Source organism: Anguilla rostrata, chromosome 2, assembly GCF_018555375.3.
Source record: "Anguilla rostrata isolate EN2019 chromosome 2, ASM1855537v3, whole genome shotgun sequence".
Taxonomy (NCBI): domain Eukaryota; kingdom Metazoa; phylum Chordata; class Actinopteri; order Anguilliformes; family Anguillidae; genus Anguilla; species Anguilla rostrata.
Genome location: NC_057934.1, coordinates 67,352,545 through 67,367,734, shown reverse-complemented (window position 1 = coordinate 67,367,734; position 15,190 = coordinate 67,352,545). Strand labels below are relative to the sequence as shown.

The 15,190-nt window shown below is 51.0% G+C and overlaps 1 protein-coding gene across 2 annotated transcripts in view; it reads left to right on the top strand.

Moving 5' to 3' along the window:
• The window catches only part of rhbdl3 (rhomboid, veinlet-like 3 (Drosophila)), a 56,298-nt gene that overhangs the window by 38,979 nt on the left and 2,129 nt on the right, over positions 1-15,190 (top strand). For both annotated transcript variants that reach the window (XM_064324202.1, XM_064324201.1), the window contains 4 exons: positions 1,752-1,976; positions 2,366-2,514; positions 8,327-8,439; positions 13,062-13,162. In XM_064324202.1, coding sequence (XP_064180272.1) covers positions 1,752-1,976; positions 2,366-2,514; positions 8,327-8,439; positions 13,062-13,162 — 588 coding nt within the window. The remainder of the gene's footprint in view (positions 1-1,751; positions 1,977-2,365; positions 2,515-8,326; positions 8,440-13,061; positions 13,163-15,190) is intronic.

The following is a 15,190-nucleotide window of genomic DNA, read 5'->3' as shown; positions in this document are numbered from 1 at the left end:
ATTGAATATTGCTCCTATAGTAGGAAGCATCCTTTGAGAAGTGGGGGATGTAGCGCTGTCATCAAAACAGCTGTGACACTCAGTGTCACTGAAATACCACTGGCTTTATATATCTCTGTGTTGTCTACTGGTAACCACCACCCCCCCTCCCTAACATCATAGTTCTAGAGACTTGACGAAAGACTCAAGAAGGACAAAATATCCTGATTCAGAATGGGAGTGCAGGTGATGGGACAAATTCTGCTTCATGCACCTCACTGACAATTAGAGGCCTAAAATAATGCATTTATTCAGTTATATTATTACAGGAATGTGTGAGCAACGAAGAGTACTGAATCAAATGAAACTGGAATCTGTTTTTCATTTGAATGAGAGGGTGCTGAAGGATATTAGCAATTACTCATTACTCAGTTAAGCTGTTTCCTCATGGATCGGCTGTTTTCTTTTCAAGTTAATCTCAGCTGGTGTGCTTTTAATAGTCCTGCCCATCGCAGAATGAATTTGGCTCTGTGGTACATTTCACACGGTTTAACTTTTAACTAACTTCAAAATGATGTTGGTTCGGTGAACTGGGTGTGTAGAGTATTTGAGAGACGTTTGTTTCTTATTTACATGAAAGGTGTTATCAGAAACGTTTTTGACTTTTTTGATAAGTAGTGTGGCGATTAGATTAATTGGTAGTTAAATATTTTTCTTGAGCGTGTAATATTTCGCAAGTCCTTACCCTAATGAAGTCCTCAGTGCTCGTCCATCTTGGCTAAGCTATCGTGGGCTGCTTATAAGCAAACACCTGGCATGGGAAAAGACCTTTCCCGAATGTTTGCGGGGCTTCATTTCTGCAGAGGAGTGTTTGCTCCCGCTTTGTAGACCGAGCTGGCGACGAGAATTCCTCAGCCGTTGCTAAGCGACGGGGAACACTGTGGTAGAGGGGCCAGGAGGAGGGGTCAGATTGGGCATTGGCTGTCGCACGTGGTAACCCCGGGAGACGCGCGCGGATGCCGCAGGACGGAGCGGCACGCCCGCGATCTCGCCAAGGCGAGCCTCGACAGCACGGCCCAGCGACATTTAGGGCAAGGTCAGGTGACGCCACCCGAACCTGGACCGGAGTCCAGCCACTGCATTCCCTGGAGTTTAACAACTTATAGCGCTGTTCACACTGAGAGACCTTCTCGTGAATGTCCCGTCAAAGTGGTTTTGGAGCTACCAAAGAGGATTGTGGGTATAAAATGAGTAACCGTAATCGCTGTGTCAGGTATGACTTTTTAAGAGGTGAAAGAACAAAATGAGCTGGTACCTTAGTGTCCAAGTCTACCTTGTCTTGTCTTGTCTTGTTTTGTCTTGTCTTGTCTTAAGAGTGTGTTTGGGTTTGGACTGAGAGGGGTGAACTTCATCCAGGGGCAATAATGATGTGTTAGGAGAGATGGGGTAACCTGCATGTTGTGTGTGTTGGGGGGGGGGGGGAGGTGTGACATAGCTCAGGAGGTAAGAGCGGCTGTCTGGCAGGCGGAGGGTTGCCGGTTCGATCCACCCCCGCCCTGAGCAAGACACCTAACCCCTAATTGCTCCCAACAAGCTGATTGGTACCTTGCAGGGCAGCCTTTCACCATTGGTGTGTGAGTGTGAGTGTGTGTGTGTGTGAATGGGTGAATGAGAGGCATCAATTACTAAAGTGCTTTGGATAAAAGCGCTATATAAATGCAGTCCGTTTACCATTTACCAAAATGGGGGGGGGTGTGTGTGTGTTCCTCCAGATGAGCAACAAGCGCTCCAACAGCTTCCGGCGGGCCATCCTGCAGGGGGGGCGGCAGCTGAAGGGGACGTCCCTGAGGGAGGAGGCGGGGCTGGGCCTGTCCCAGCGGCTGGTGCGGCACGTGGCCTATGAAACGCTGCCCCGCGAGATCGACCGCAAGTGGTACTTCGACAGCTACACCTGCTGCCCCCCGCCCTGGCTCATCCTGGCCATCACCATCGCGGAGGTACGGCTTGCTACGCCTAGGGGCCGTGGGGGTTTAACCCGAAGGACTTGGTGCTGTTTCAATAGGGTCGCTCAGAGCAGACGAGCTGATCTAGAATCGGTCTTGCCCTTTTTCTTGCTCATAGTGGATATGGCTAGGATATGGACTCGGGAATTCTGGTCCTAGATCAGAGTCACCAATCTGAGATGCTTTGTGAATACAGGGTTTTGGTCTTCAGGGCTGTTTACACAAGTTCGGAGGGGGAAAAAGCATTTATACTTTGTTTATGAGCTTGTAATTCGAGTTACTGTGAGCATTTGAGCCTTAGCCCGGTGTGTCTTTCGAGCAGTGAAAACATCTCCAGTAATTAACACAGCCGTATTGCTTGCTATGCCTCTCCGGTCCTGTAGGTGGCAGTGTTCATGTACTATGGCCTGCAGCTGGACCGCTGGGTGCTGCAGGTGTCCCACCCCCGGTTCCTGAAGGGGCCGCTGCCGTACCACCCCCAGCTACGGGCGCAGGCCTGGCGGTACCTCACTTACGTCTTCATGCACGCAGGGTGAGTGACCGGACTCTGGCCTGGTGCTGTTTCTCCCACAGCGTGCAGGAACTGCCGCCATTACATTACATTACATTACATTACATTGCATATGTGGGCTATGCGTGGCTAATTGTGGTCACTCACTCACTCACTCACGGACGACCTTTGAGGGACGTTTTGTGGGACGCATGCGCAGCTGGTGCCAGCTAAAACTGTCTGCGGAAGTGAGTTGCGCCGTGGGTCTGCACAGTTTCGTGCTTGCTAACATGACGTACAGTAATTATTTTTGGAGCCTGTGCTTATTTATACGCTTTTATGCGATGTTATGTTATGTGATGTTATATTCTGTTTGGGGCTGCACAGGATCTCCTTACCGCGTGGTCACCCGGGGCGACACAGGAGAGAGACAGGCGACCGGCGACCGTTCATTTTCAATGAGAGTCGGCGATTCACAGCGACAAGAGACAAGCGGCCGTTGCAAAGCGAAGTAGGCGGGGTGAAAATAGACTAGAGGTCTATTTTATGCAAATGCAACATGGCGACTACCAATGGGAGTGAAGGCAGTGTGACACACGTTGCTGAAACAAATGTCTAGCCTACTTGTTTAGTTCTGTAACCTGGTAACCACAAGCCAGGAACGCCCATAAGCGACAAGCGACAACGGATTATCTCCGTCCTGTTTCGCCACCATGTGACCGCAGGGGCTCGGCTCACGAAGACGGCGATCGTGGAAAGCCCTCTCAGTCGAAACGTTTGGGTCGACGGCAGTTAAGGCATTGATTCAGAACCACAAACGCGCGTTCGGAGTCCTTCGCCCCGTGTGCGATCGGGGGGGGGAATTCAATCTCTCTCCGTAATTTGCGCGCGAAGTTAACGTTCAGCCAGAGAACGGAACAGTTTAACGTAATGCTAATGTCGTTTAGCGGCCTTTCTGTCGTGGACGTTTGATTTATGAGGAGCTCGTGCGGACGCGCGCCAGGCTGCGTGCGCAAAGAGGCCGCATCCGAGGTGCCAAATAAACATCGATTTCCTTCGCACTTAATTGCAGAAGCGATACGTTATTACAGGAACCCCAGACGCGCACACACACACACACACACACACACACCACTGCTCAGGATTATTAACACACACACACACACACACACACACTACAGCCTGGAGGGAAAAATAATAATTATTGAGAGATGGGACAGGGGTGTTCATGTATTGAAGAGAACAACGTGTATTTGTGTATTGAAGAGGCCTACGGCCAGTTACCCAGCTGGGATATCCTATCGACAAACTGTTGCAACTTTATTGAGTTGTCGCAATCGTGCAATTCATTAGGTCAGTGGTGCAGTGGGTAGCGCTGTCGCCTCACAGCAAGAAGGTCCTGGGTTCAAATCCGACCCAGGCCCTTTCTGTGTGGAGTTTGCATGTTCTCCTCATGTCCACGTGGGTTTCCTCCGGGTACTCCGGTTTCCTCCCACAGTCCAAAGACATGCAGGTAGGCTAATTGGAGACTCCCACAGGTAATTTTCCCCATAGGTATGAGCGTGTGTGTGCCCTGCGATAGATTGGCGGCCTGTCCAGGGTGCATTCCTGCCTCTCGCTCCAGTGCATGCTGGGATAGGCTACAGCCACCCTGGCCAGGATAAGCGGGTATAGATAATGGATGGGATTGATTTCTTTTAAGGGATACATTTCTTCATGCACCCAGTGCTGGAAGGAGACTGGTCCTACAGGAACATGGCCCTAGCAGTCAGTGCAGTGACCTCTCTGCGTTCAGTCGTGATCTCCTTTGATGTGAACACGTATCGAGCTCCTTCACCGTGTGATCCCTGTATTAGTTGGAAGCGCTGGTCTGCCATTACATTACATTACATTACATTCATTTGGCAGATGCTTTTATCCAAAGCGACGTACAAAAGTGCATTTTCATGATCGTAGACGACTGCTGAACACGGGTTCAGTAAGGTACAATTCTTATTTTGTACAGCTATTTCTAGCCGAGAACAATGAACACTATCCTGGTCTAACATCTGCACAGCCAACTAGGCAGAAGAATAAGCTACAGTATTAGGACAAATACAATTTACCAGGAAGTGCAGGGATGGGGCAACATGTAACAAGTGACAGGAAAAAGGGTATTTTTTTTTATTTTATTTTTTTTATTTTTTATATATTTATACAGCGTGGTGGTGGTTAGTCTAAGTATAGTCTGAAGAGATGAGTCTTCAGGCCACGGCGGAAGATGGATAGTGAGGAGGAGGTTCGGAGAGGGACGGGGAGTTCGTTCCACCACTGGGGAGCTAGGGTGGAGAAGCTCTGTGATCCCTTGGCGGGTGGAGGGGTTACAAGACGCCCTTGCTGCCGCAGATGGGTAGGTCAGCAGGCAACATAGAATTGAGTCAGTCTGCAAGTAGATGGGGGCTGTCCTGTTGGCGGCAGTGTAGGCAAGGGTCAGGGCTTTGAATCGGATCCTGGCAGCGACCGGTAGCCAGTGAAGTGATCGCAGCAGAGAAGATCTGCCCTGTGTGTTACACAAACAGAAAAAACTGTAAATATCACAGAGGGAAACAGAGGCAAACTGAGGCCACTGTGTAGCTTGGCTGGTTAGATGCAGTTTTTTAAAACTCAGTATTGCACTGGCATGGCGAGAGACTTGTAAAATATAACACAGGTAATTTTCATTTTTTTTATGTGCCATCATCAACATAGCCAATGAAACGACAAAAACTGACAATGTTTCTGTCCAACTCTCAATGTATTTATCCGACAAACATTTATTGTCCACCTACCCAACGGCGACATCCTGGAAGTCATAGAACTCCGTTGTTGTCCGAAAAAATAATAAAGCTAGTCTAAGAGACATACTGTTGCTTTATAGTCAGCATAGTTCACCATCACAAAGGACCTGGCCTTTGTACTTTTCACTGAAACAACTTTGTATTGTGACAACTATTGCTTTTTTGATATGTGGAAAGTAGTTTGGCACAGCACCGAAATACTGAGAAACAGTCCCCATTGAAATGAACAATTTGCGCAATTTTGAAGTAATTTTGAAGTAGAAGCTACACTGGCCATGTTTTTCATGATAATAGGTTGCATTTTCTGGTCCAGCCTTTTGTTTGTCTGGGGGTGTATTTATCGACTGAAATGAATGGCGTTCCTGGTCGCGCACCCTAAACGGGGCCGGAAAGTGTCAAAAAGCTCTGAGAGTTGGACAGAGACATTTTCAGTTTTCGGTAATTTCGTAAGATGTGTTGTCGATACTTAAAAAAAGAAAATGACTGGTTTTTTTACGCTTCAACTCCAGTCAGGGCCGTTTCATAAACAATCTGGCCCAAAATCTACCGCCTCTCACCTTCCACCCTCGTTTTTGCAGACGTGAGGGTTTATGAAGTGGATTGGGTGCCGGTCTCCCGTCTTGTACCGTGTGTAAGGACGGCTTTTTGTAACGTGTTGCGACGCTACGATACACGTATCACACGTCTCTTTACCTCCGGGCAGTCTTTACACCATCTTGAGTTTCTCAGCCCCTTACCCACCTCGTTCATCGTTTCAACGCGGCGTTTCACGATTTATGGAATGCGTTTTTTTTTTTTTTTGCTTTTATGAAAGGATAGACGCGTAGGCGGCAGCGGCAGCATTCCTTATACTTCCACAGTTTTGGGCGACGAAGGAAATGTTGTGCGTCACGTGTTTTGCGGAGACAACGGGGGTCTCTTTCCCAGCGAAGCGGAGAGGGGGAATCCAGCGGGTCCCTTCGGTCTCATTTGCATGCGGGTATAAACGGGCCTTGTTTATCAGGCCGGCTGCTTCGCTGTCCGCTCCAGCAGGCGGGCCGAGGCACAATCGATGCCCACTGTCCTCTCCCGCGATGCCGTCAGCACACTTAACCGCTCGCGTCGGGATCCCTGGCGCGTGCAGAGATACGTACTCCGACTCCGCCTGCCGGGCGCCCCCGCCCCGCTCACGTGCGACTCGTCACCTGCCGGCGGATCGGAGGTTTGATTTCCGGACACGGTGCGGGCTCGGCTCGGCTCGACTCAGCTCGGCTTGGTTTGGCTCGGTTTGGCTCGAGCTCAGCTCGGTTTGGTTTAGCTCGGTTTGGTTTGGCTCGGCTCAGCTCGGCTTGGTTAGGCTCGGTTTGGCTCTAGCTCGGCTCGGTTTGGTTTAGCTCGGTTTGGTTTGGCTCGGCTCAGCTCGGCTTGGTTTGGCTCGGTTTGGCTCGAGCTCGGCTCGGTTTGGTTTAGCTCGGTTTGGTTTGGCTCGGCTCAGCTCGGCTTGGCTTTGCTCGGTTTGGCTCGGCTCGGCTCGGCTCGGCTCGGCGTCTGTGATTGATACACAGCTCGGAGAGCGAATCGGGATGCTGGCGAGGGGGGGGATGGGGGGGTGCGGAATCTGCAAACTCCTGCCTTTTTTCACACGCTGTGCTGTGCTGTGCTGTGCTGTGCTGTGCTTGCGGCGCCCGAAACGTGTGCCCGCGCGCCTGAGCGAGGCTCCGTGTCCGCTGCGCGCGAGCGTGACGGACGGGAGGGCAGAGTTCTCAGTACCCTTCGGAACGCGGGGCGGCCACTCTGCGCAGAACTGCCTGCCGGGACCGCTTGTTCTCTCTCTGCCCGCCTGCCTGCTCGCCTGCCTGTCTTCCCGCCTGCCTGCCTGCCTGCCTGTCTGCCCGCCTGCCTGCCCGCCTGCCTGTCTGCCCGCCTGCCTGCCTGCCTGCCCGCCTGTCTACCCGCCTGCCTGCCATCTACATTATGCCTGTACGCCCTGGCAGCAGGCAGCACTGTCTCCTATTCATGTCAGCAGCGTAAAGGCTGATTTGATGTCTCCTATTCATGTCAGCAGCGTAAAGGCTGATTTGAGGCAGAAATTGCAGGTTCCCAGTTTGTTTGCCAGCTTACATCACAGGCTGCCGAGCAGTCTACCTCTGATAGGAGCAGAGCATCTAAAGACCCGTAAATCAGCCTCAGTCAACACTGCTGCTGCTCCCAGTCTCCGCGCCTCTGCCTGTATTGAGTTACTTAGAGGTCTCAGCGCTGTTGACAAAGCAGGAAGTGAGTTCCAGGGACTCGGATAGAGGACCTGCGCTGTCATAGGCAGCATAGTGTTCTGCTCTTCACCTGTGCCAGTGTACTGTACTGTTACTGCCCCAGGGTAGAACATCGCAGTGCTCTGACTGTACTGTTACTGCCCCAGGGTAGAACATCGCAGTGCTCTGACTATAATGTTTTTGTCCCAGGATAGAACACTGCAATGTTCTGACTGTAATGTTTTTGTCCTAGGATAGAACACTGCAGTGCTCTGACTCTAATGTTTTTGTCCCAGGATAGAACTCTGCAGTGCTCTGACTGTAATGTTTTTGTCCCAGGATAGGACACTGCAGCGCTCTGACTATAATGTTTTTGTTCCAGGATAGAACACTGCAGTGCTCTGACTGTAATGTTTTTGTCCCAGGATAGAATACTGCAGTGCTCTGACTGTAATGGTTTTGTCCCAGGATAGAACACTGCAATGTTCTGACTGTAATGCTTTTCTCCCAGGATAGAACACTGCAATGTTCTGATGTAATGTTTTTGTCCCAGGATAGGACACTGCAATGCTCTGACTGTAATGTTTTTGTCCCAGGATAGAACACTGCAATGTTCTGATGTAATGTTTTTGTCCCAGGATAGGACACTGCAGTGCTCTGACTGTAATGTTTTTGTCCCAGGATAGGACACTGCAATGTTCTGACTGTAATGTTTTTGTCCCAGGATAGAACACTGCAGTGCTCTGACTGTAATGTTTTTGTCCCAGGATAGAACTCTGCAGTGCTCTGACTGTAATGTTTTTGTCCCAGGATAGAACACCTCGGGCTCAACATGGCCATGCAGCTGCTGGTGGGGGTGCCCCTGGAGATGGTCCACGGAGCCCTGAGGATCGGCCTGGTGTACGTGTGCGGGGCCCTGGCAGGTGGGTGTGGCTACGGCTGCCGTTTGTGGAGACTCCTAACGCACATGTCTGCCTGACCTCATAAGATGGGCCTAAATCCTTCCCCTGGGGTCGGAGGTCAGACCCCACTTTATTTGTCTCCCATTGGGCCTCACGCACGGCATTTGTTTGTGACTTAAAGCAGACATTTTGTCCAGGACAGATGGTCTATAGCCGTGACTTTTTCCTCCTCCCTTTCACTTCAAAGGTTCCCTTTGTCTGCCGCTGAAGGGCTTTTACCCTGACCGAGCACAAAAGGCCAACGAATTGTCCCTGACACTCTCTGAAATCATGCCTCCCCCCCCCCTTTATGTCCTGTAAAATTTGGAGTGGAGAGAGGGGCCTCGCTATTTTCAGTTTACCAGAGAGTCTTTGAACTAAAATGTCAGCAGAGTTTTGCCAATGACATTAGCAGCTAATGCAATTTCCATCCGCAGTGCAGCGTGGAGAGGGGAGAGGAGAGAGGGTAGGGGAGGAGAGAGGATAGGGGAGGGGGGAGGGGAGGGAAGGGGGGGCAGGTTTTGGGGGGCTGTAGTGGGACCCGCTCCCTGTGGCTCGGCTCAGCTGCACAGGCAGATAAGCGCGGGCGGCCTGGGGTGAGCGCATCAGCAGACACATACAGGGAGTTACGCGATAATCCCGCTTTAGTTTCCAAAAAAAAAAAACCCCAAAAAATAAGTGATGCAGGGGGCGTGCTCCACTGACTCTGTGGGAATATTGTGCTCCCAGAAAGCCCTGCGTGGGTTTCGTTAGACGCCGCACCAGCGCCAGGGCGAGTAGGAGGCAGGACAGGCTCGAGACCAGTGGCCTGTGACGCTGGTACTGTAACAGGTCAGGAGTGGAGCGGATAGGCTCGTCTGTGAATGGTGCCAGTGTCTGTTCCCCCCTTACTGACCTCGCTGTCTGTATGTGTGAGTGTGTGTGTGTGGGTGTGTGTGTGTGTCTGTATGCATGTGTGTGTGTGTGTGTGTGTGTGTGTGTGTCTGTGTACGTGTATATGATTGTGTGTGTCTGTATGCGTGTGTGTGTGTATGTGTGTGTATGTATGCATGTGTGTGTGTGTGTATGTGATTGTGTGTGTGTGTGCATGTGTGTGTGCGTGTATGTGATTGTGTGTGCGTGTGTGTGTAGGTGTGTCTGTATGCGTATGTGTGTGTGTGTGTGTCTGTGAGTGTGTCTGTGTCTGTGTGCGTGTATATGATTGTGTGTGTCTGTATGCGTGTGTGTGTGTTTGTGTGTGTGTGTATGCGTGTGTGTGTGTGTGTATGCGCATGTGTGTGTGTGGAGTGGGGGACAGCTGTGGGGTGGCAGAGGCCCTGACCCTGGTGTGAAATGAGGGGGAGAACATGCCATAAATCAGCTGGGGGACAGCGCGGCCCTGCTGGGGGCTCCGGCTCCCGGGTGCCCCGCTGCCTTAATTAGAAATCGACCCGCTGTGTTTTAGGGGCGGGGGGTTCGGGTTTAGGGGGGGGGTAATGCTTTTGTTTGTGTACCTGCTCGTACGCTACTGTTTCTCTTTAAAGAACATCCGTGGGTCAGTCCCTGCACACAGCTCTCTGGCAGGTAGGGCAGTGTTAGGTGAGACTCACAGTTAGGGCCATTTGGCTGAACGCACCCCCGCCCACCTTTGACCTCTGACCCCTGACCTATCGTTGATTCCCATTTCCAGTGTGCTGGGATCGCACGCCCGTACAGAATCGGCTCACGAGCAAAGAGCCATTTAGAGGAAGGGAACGGATTCCCATTCCCCCTGGTTGTGGGTACATCTAGCAGTGATGGCTTAATGTTAATAGCTACACAGCGCATGCATTCCCACAGGCCAGCAGCTGTATTTGAACAGTGACAGAACAAGGGTAATTCCGCAGTTTTGAACTTGGAAGCTTGGGGGGGGGGGGGAGGGAGGGAGCACGAGGCAATGGGAATTATTATTATTATTATTTTTTTTAAACAATGATGAGGATAATGACGATTACTCTAATAACACCTTGGACACCGTGGGTGTCTTCGCCCTGGAGAGACGGTGCCAGGCCCCAGACGACACACAGCTGCTCCGCTCATCTGGGGAAGCGTGTAATCTTCCTCTCAGATCTCCCCTCAGATGCGTCTGCGTGCGCTGGCTAATGACGTTCAGATTACAGGCAGCGCCTCCCCTTTGATCTCCTCGCCCGCGCCAAGGTAGCGCCGCAAACTCCTGGCTCTCTCTCGGGTTCCGGCCCGGTGCGTAGATTTGGGGGGGGGGGCCGAGGAGTACGCACCCCCCACCCACGGTACGTTTAGGGTCTGTTAAGTTGTTCCCCACCAATAATTTCTGAAACCTAATTTGTCCGGTTGTTTTTATCCACACAATTCCTTTTAGCGAAGTTAGCATAACCAAATGCTGCGAGCGCCAGTTTATTCTATTTTACTGGGACGTTTGGCATTTTGATGGTATGTTCGGCAGTTCAGACTGCATTTGATTGAGCATGCATGCGCAAATATTTGTGTGTGTGTGTGTGTGTGCATGTGTGCATTCATGTGTACTTGTGTGTGTGCGTGCATGTGTGCATTCATGTGTATTTGTGTGTGTGTCTGTGTGCATGTGTGTGCTTGTGTGCATTCATGTGTATTTGTGTGTGTGTCTGTGTGCATGAGTGTGCATGAGTGTGTTTGTGTGTGTTTGCATGCTTGGGAAGCTGGGCTATTTTTAGCCCGTAGAGCAATGCGTAGGTCAGTGTCTCCCCACGAATGTTAAAAAGTCAAACCTACGACCTTGGGTTCAGGAACAGCATGCCGTGCTTCTCTGGGCGTACTCAGTCTTTTGTTTTCTCGTTTATTTGCTGTTTCTGAAGAGCTGCCTGCTTGCGCTCCTCTTCTTCCCCTTCACGCGATCCGTTCTCTGGCGGAGGGCGCGAAGCCGGCAGACACGTCGAGTCCCGTGGACGTGGGATGGTGTGTCGTGGGGCTGCAGAGTTAATGAGAGACCGCGTCCTCCTTCCTCCAAAGGCAGGGGGTTCCCCAATTACCGTACTCCCCACTGCATGACAGTCTCCGAGTAATGAAGACGCAGACTGTGCATGAAATTTCAAACACAAATAGGAAAGTACCTGTCTAGCAGGGCGCACAGAGTGCGTCCATGCCTAATTCTAAATTCTTCCATTCCGCACCCTCAGCTGAAAACAGGTACGGTTATTAATTTAGTAATAACTTATGTATTGGTAATGAAAAAGAGTCCTTGCATGGTCCATAGCTGGTGTTATTCTGATGAGGAAAACACATCGCTTGATTGGTTTTTTTGGCTGGGCCGCAACAGCGGGGCCAGCCCTATAAACGCAAATGTCTGTGACTGAGTGAGTGATGAAGTTGCACCATTGGTCAGCCGGTTCGGTCCAGCCGTGTACTAGGTTTTGACCTGGCCTTGTTCTTTCATATTTGCGCATTCTGCAGTGTGGGGCTGTGTGGGGCATTAAAGGCCTGTAGCTAGGCCGCGTGATGCTGGTGTACGGGACTGAGGGAGCTCAGGTGGGCTGTACAGTACGTCATCCCCTAGCCACCCGGACGCAGCCGGACAGCCAGCCTTAAATGGGGCTGATCTAGATCCCCCGCCTGACATGGCCAGGGCTGTCAGCCAGCAGTGCCTGTTAATCCTGCTCGCTGTCAGGCTGCTTAAGGGGAGGAGGGGGGGGGGGGCGGGGGCGGTGGGAACGCTGTAAATATGGAGGTACCTTGTTGGATTGTCATTACGGCGCACGGTATATCTGGCCTGTGTCACCTCCAGCTCGCCACCTATAAAACGAAAGCCCGGTTTTGTGTCTTTATCACACAAGGCGAGGTGTCAGACATATTGCTGTCGTGATTGAGATTAATAAGTGCATCGCTCCGTTCATTTTATACCGCCCAATGCCAGAATGTGCGGAACATGCACACGCACGCACCGAACACAGATATGAGCATACATAGGCATGTAATGGAAAAGCATTTAAACTGAGGATGGAAGCATTAGTGTAGATACTGTGTTTGTAATGTAAAGTGGGTTTCTATAACAGCAAGGCAGGCCTGAGAGTGGGGTGGATGGGGCAGTGAGAGAGAGAGAGTGAGAGAGAGAGAGAGAGAGAGAGAGTGGGGTTGATGGAGCAGTGAGAGAGAGAGAGAGAATGGGATGGGGGTCCTGCTCCTCTCTCTCTACTTCCTTCTGGGAACATCGGGTTCTGACTGTTACAGCACCTCTCCACCAACCTCTCAGTGGGAGAATATGATTTCCAGGGACAGTCCACCTCACACCCCCACCGTGCATTGATGTCCACAAGGTGCAGGGTCTGAACTTTGACCTGCCCCATTTATTTTCTGTCATAACCCGAGTCTGACCTCCATTAACCAGCCTGCCAGATGTTTCTGTGGAGCACTGACTGGAAGAGCCTGGGTGAGAGAGGTCAAGAGGGTGAGAGGCTAAGAGAGAGCGAGCGTTTGAGATCTTACGAGGGGGGGGGGGGTGGGGTGACGGGAGAGAGCAAGCATTTAAGGTCTTACAGGGGGAGGGGGGGGGGTTGACTGGAGAGGGCAAGCGTTTTGAGGTCTTCCAGGGGTGGGTGACTGACTGACAGGCCTGCTGCCTCTGCTTGTCCCTGCAGGCTCCCTTGCCGTGTCCGTGGCTGACATGACCGCGCCGGTGGTGGGGTCGTCGGGAGGGGTCTACGCCCTGGTCTCCGCCCACCTCGCCAACGTCGTCATGGTGAGTCCCAAATGCAGGTGTTGCTAAGGAGGGGGGGGCGGGGGTTCCCAACCTGTCAAAACCAAGTACTGAATTGGTCGCATGCCACTGGTTGGTTGATAATAAGAGGGTGCTTTAGCCTGGGTAGTACTGCAACCCATAATGTCTGCAAGAATTTGTATCTGAGTGACCCCTACTATTTTCCTTAATTTATTTCAATAGCATACAATTATGTACTCTCATTCATGTGTGGACATTTGATTAGATTGTTCATCTCTTGGTAAAGGGGGACTGGATATTTTTCTGTTCATAACACCTGTGAGGAAGTGAATATGCCTTTACTATTTTATTTACTATTTCTGCACTGCATACATAATAACAATAATATATATATATATAGCCTTTCAAGCACAAAGGACAAGGTGCTTTACAGAATAGAAAACAAGCAAAATAAAACATAGAGGGGTAAATGTCAGTGCAGCGATTATGAAATAAAAATAATTAAAATCTGTGAAAAGAGACTTCAAATAACACTTAAAAGAAGTTACAACCTGCATTTCTAATGTTTAAGGGGCAGCTGTTCCAGATTCTAGGTGTTTTAACAGTGTCGTAACTAGTTTTCTGGAATAGCTGACAGAACGTTGCCCTGTAGATCTGAGTGGTCTTGGGAGGGCTGCAGGGTATTAGCAATTCATTTATATACTGAGGAGCCAAACAGGGCAATGCTTTGTAAGTAGTTGATAATATCTCAAAATAAATTCCAAAATGTATTGGCCGCCATTGCTAGAGGGATGCTAAAACTGTTTATACGCGTCCTCGGATTTGTCCCTGATCAGCCGCCTAGCTTTTGTGTTTTTGAATAATGGGAATAGTGGGGCTCGGGGCTTGGCGACTCACACGAGTGTAGAAAACATTACAGTGGTCCAGTCGTGGTCCAAACAAAAAAGGGGCATGAATAACTTTCCCCCGTTGTGGGTCTGTCTCTTGCGGCCGTTGGCATCGGTCGCCATGGCGCTCAGCGTGTGGTGGTGCGGCGCAGCGGCCCCGCGCCGCTTTCGTTCGCTTTGTTTTTTCGGCTCTCTCGCCGCGCTGAGGGACGTGGACGCACGCCGCTCGCCGCCCCGACCCCCCGCGTTTTTCTGCCGCAGGTCCACGGGGAGCGTGTGTGGGGGCGGAAAACGGCGCCCTGAGCACACAGAGCCGTGCGGGCCCCGGCAGGTGCGGCCTGAGCACGGATTCCTCACATTCCTGCCCGCTGACCGCCCTCACATCCTGCCAGAATTCCCCTCTGCGTGCGTGTGTGTGTGTGTGTGTGTGAACTTGTAATGCTATCTTTGTGGGGGACCAAATCCGTCCCCACACGGATAGAAAGATGAGGAACATTATGCGTTGTGGGGACTTTTTGCTGGTCCCCACAAGGTCAAGGCTGTTTTAGGGTTAGGATTTAGGATTAGGATTAGGGTTAGGGTTAAGTTTAGGGTTAAGGTTAGGCATGTAGTGGTTGGGGTTAGGGTTACAGGTTATGGAATGAATGTAATCAATGGGAAGTCCCCACAAGGATAGCAATACGGGACTGTGTGTGTGTGTATGTTTTCACTTCTAACTTTTTTTTTTTTTTTTAATAGATGAAGTAAGCCTCTTTTTGAAGTCCGGATTGACGCTACTCTTTTAAAAGTGATGAAGTGTAACAGGAAGGTACAAAATGGTTTCTGCGCAGAGTGAAACATACCTCTAGAGAGCCTAGGTTCCATCTTCGTTTGATCCACATATGAGGAGGTTTGCGGTGACCTGGAGTGCGGTCTTCAGAAACCTCCGGCACCTTCCATCCTCTGCTACCGTGCTGAGGGAAATCCTTGATCGGTCACCCCCGGGAACGCTGCCCTTCGGAGGTCACGACCTTGGGAGTCGGACCATTAGCTCTTCCCTCGGCATAATGGGATCGTCTCGGACGTCATCAAATATTTACGCTCCTGTTGAATTCCACAATGCTCTGGGGCTAGCCGGTGTAGCCCCCCCCCCCCCCCGATCGCAGCTGAAACGAGACTCCCT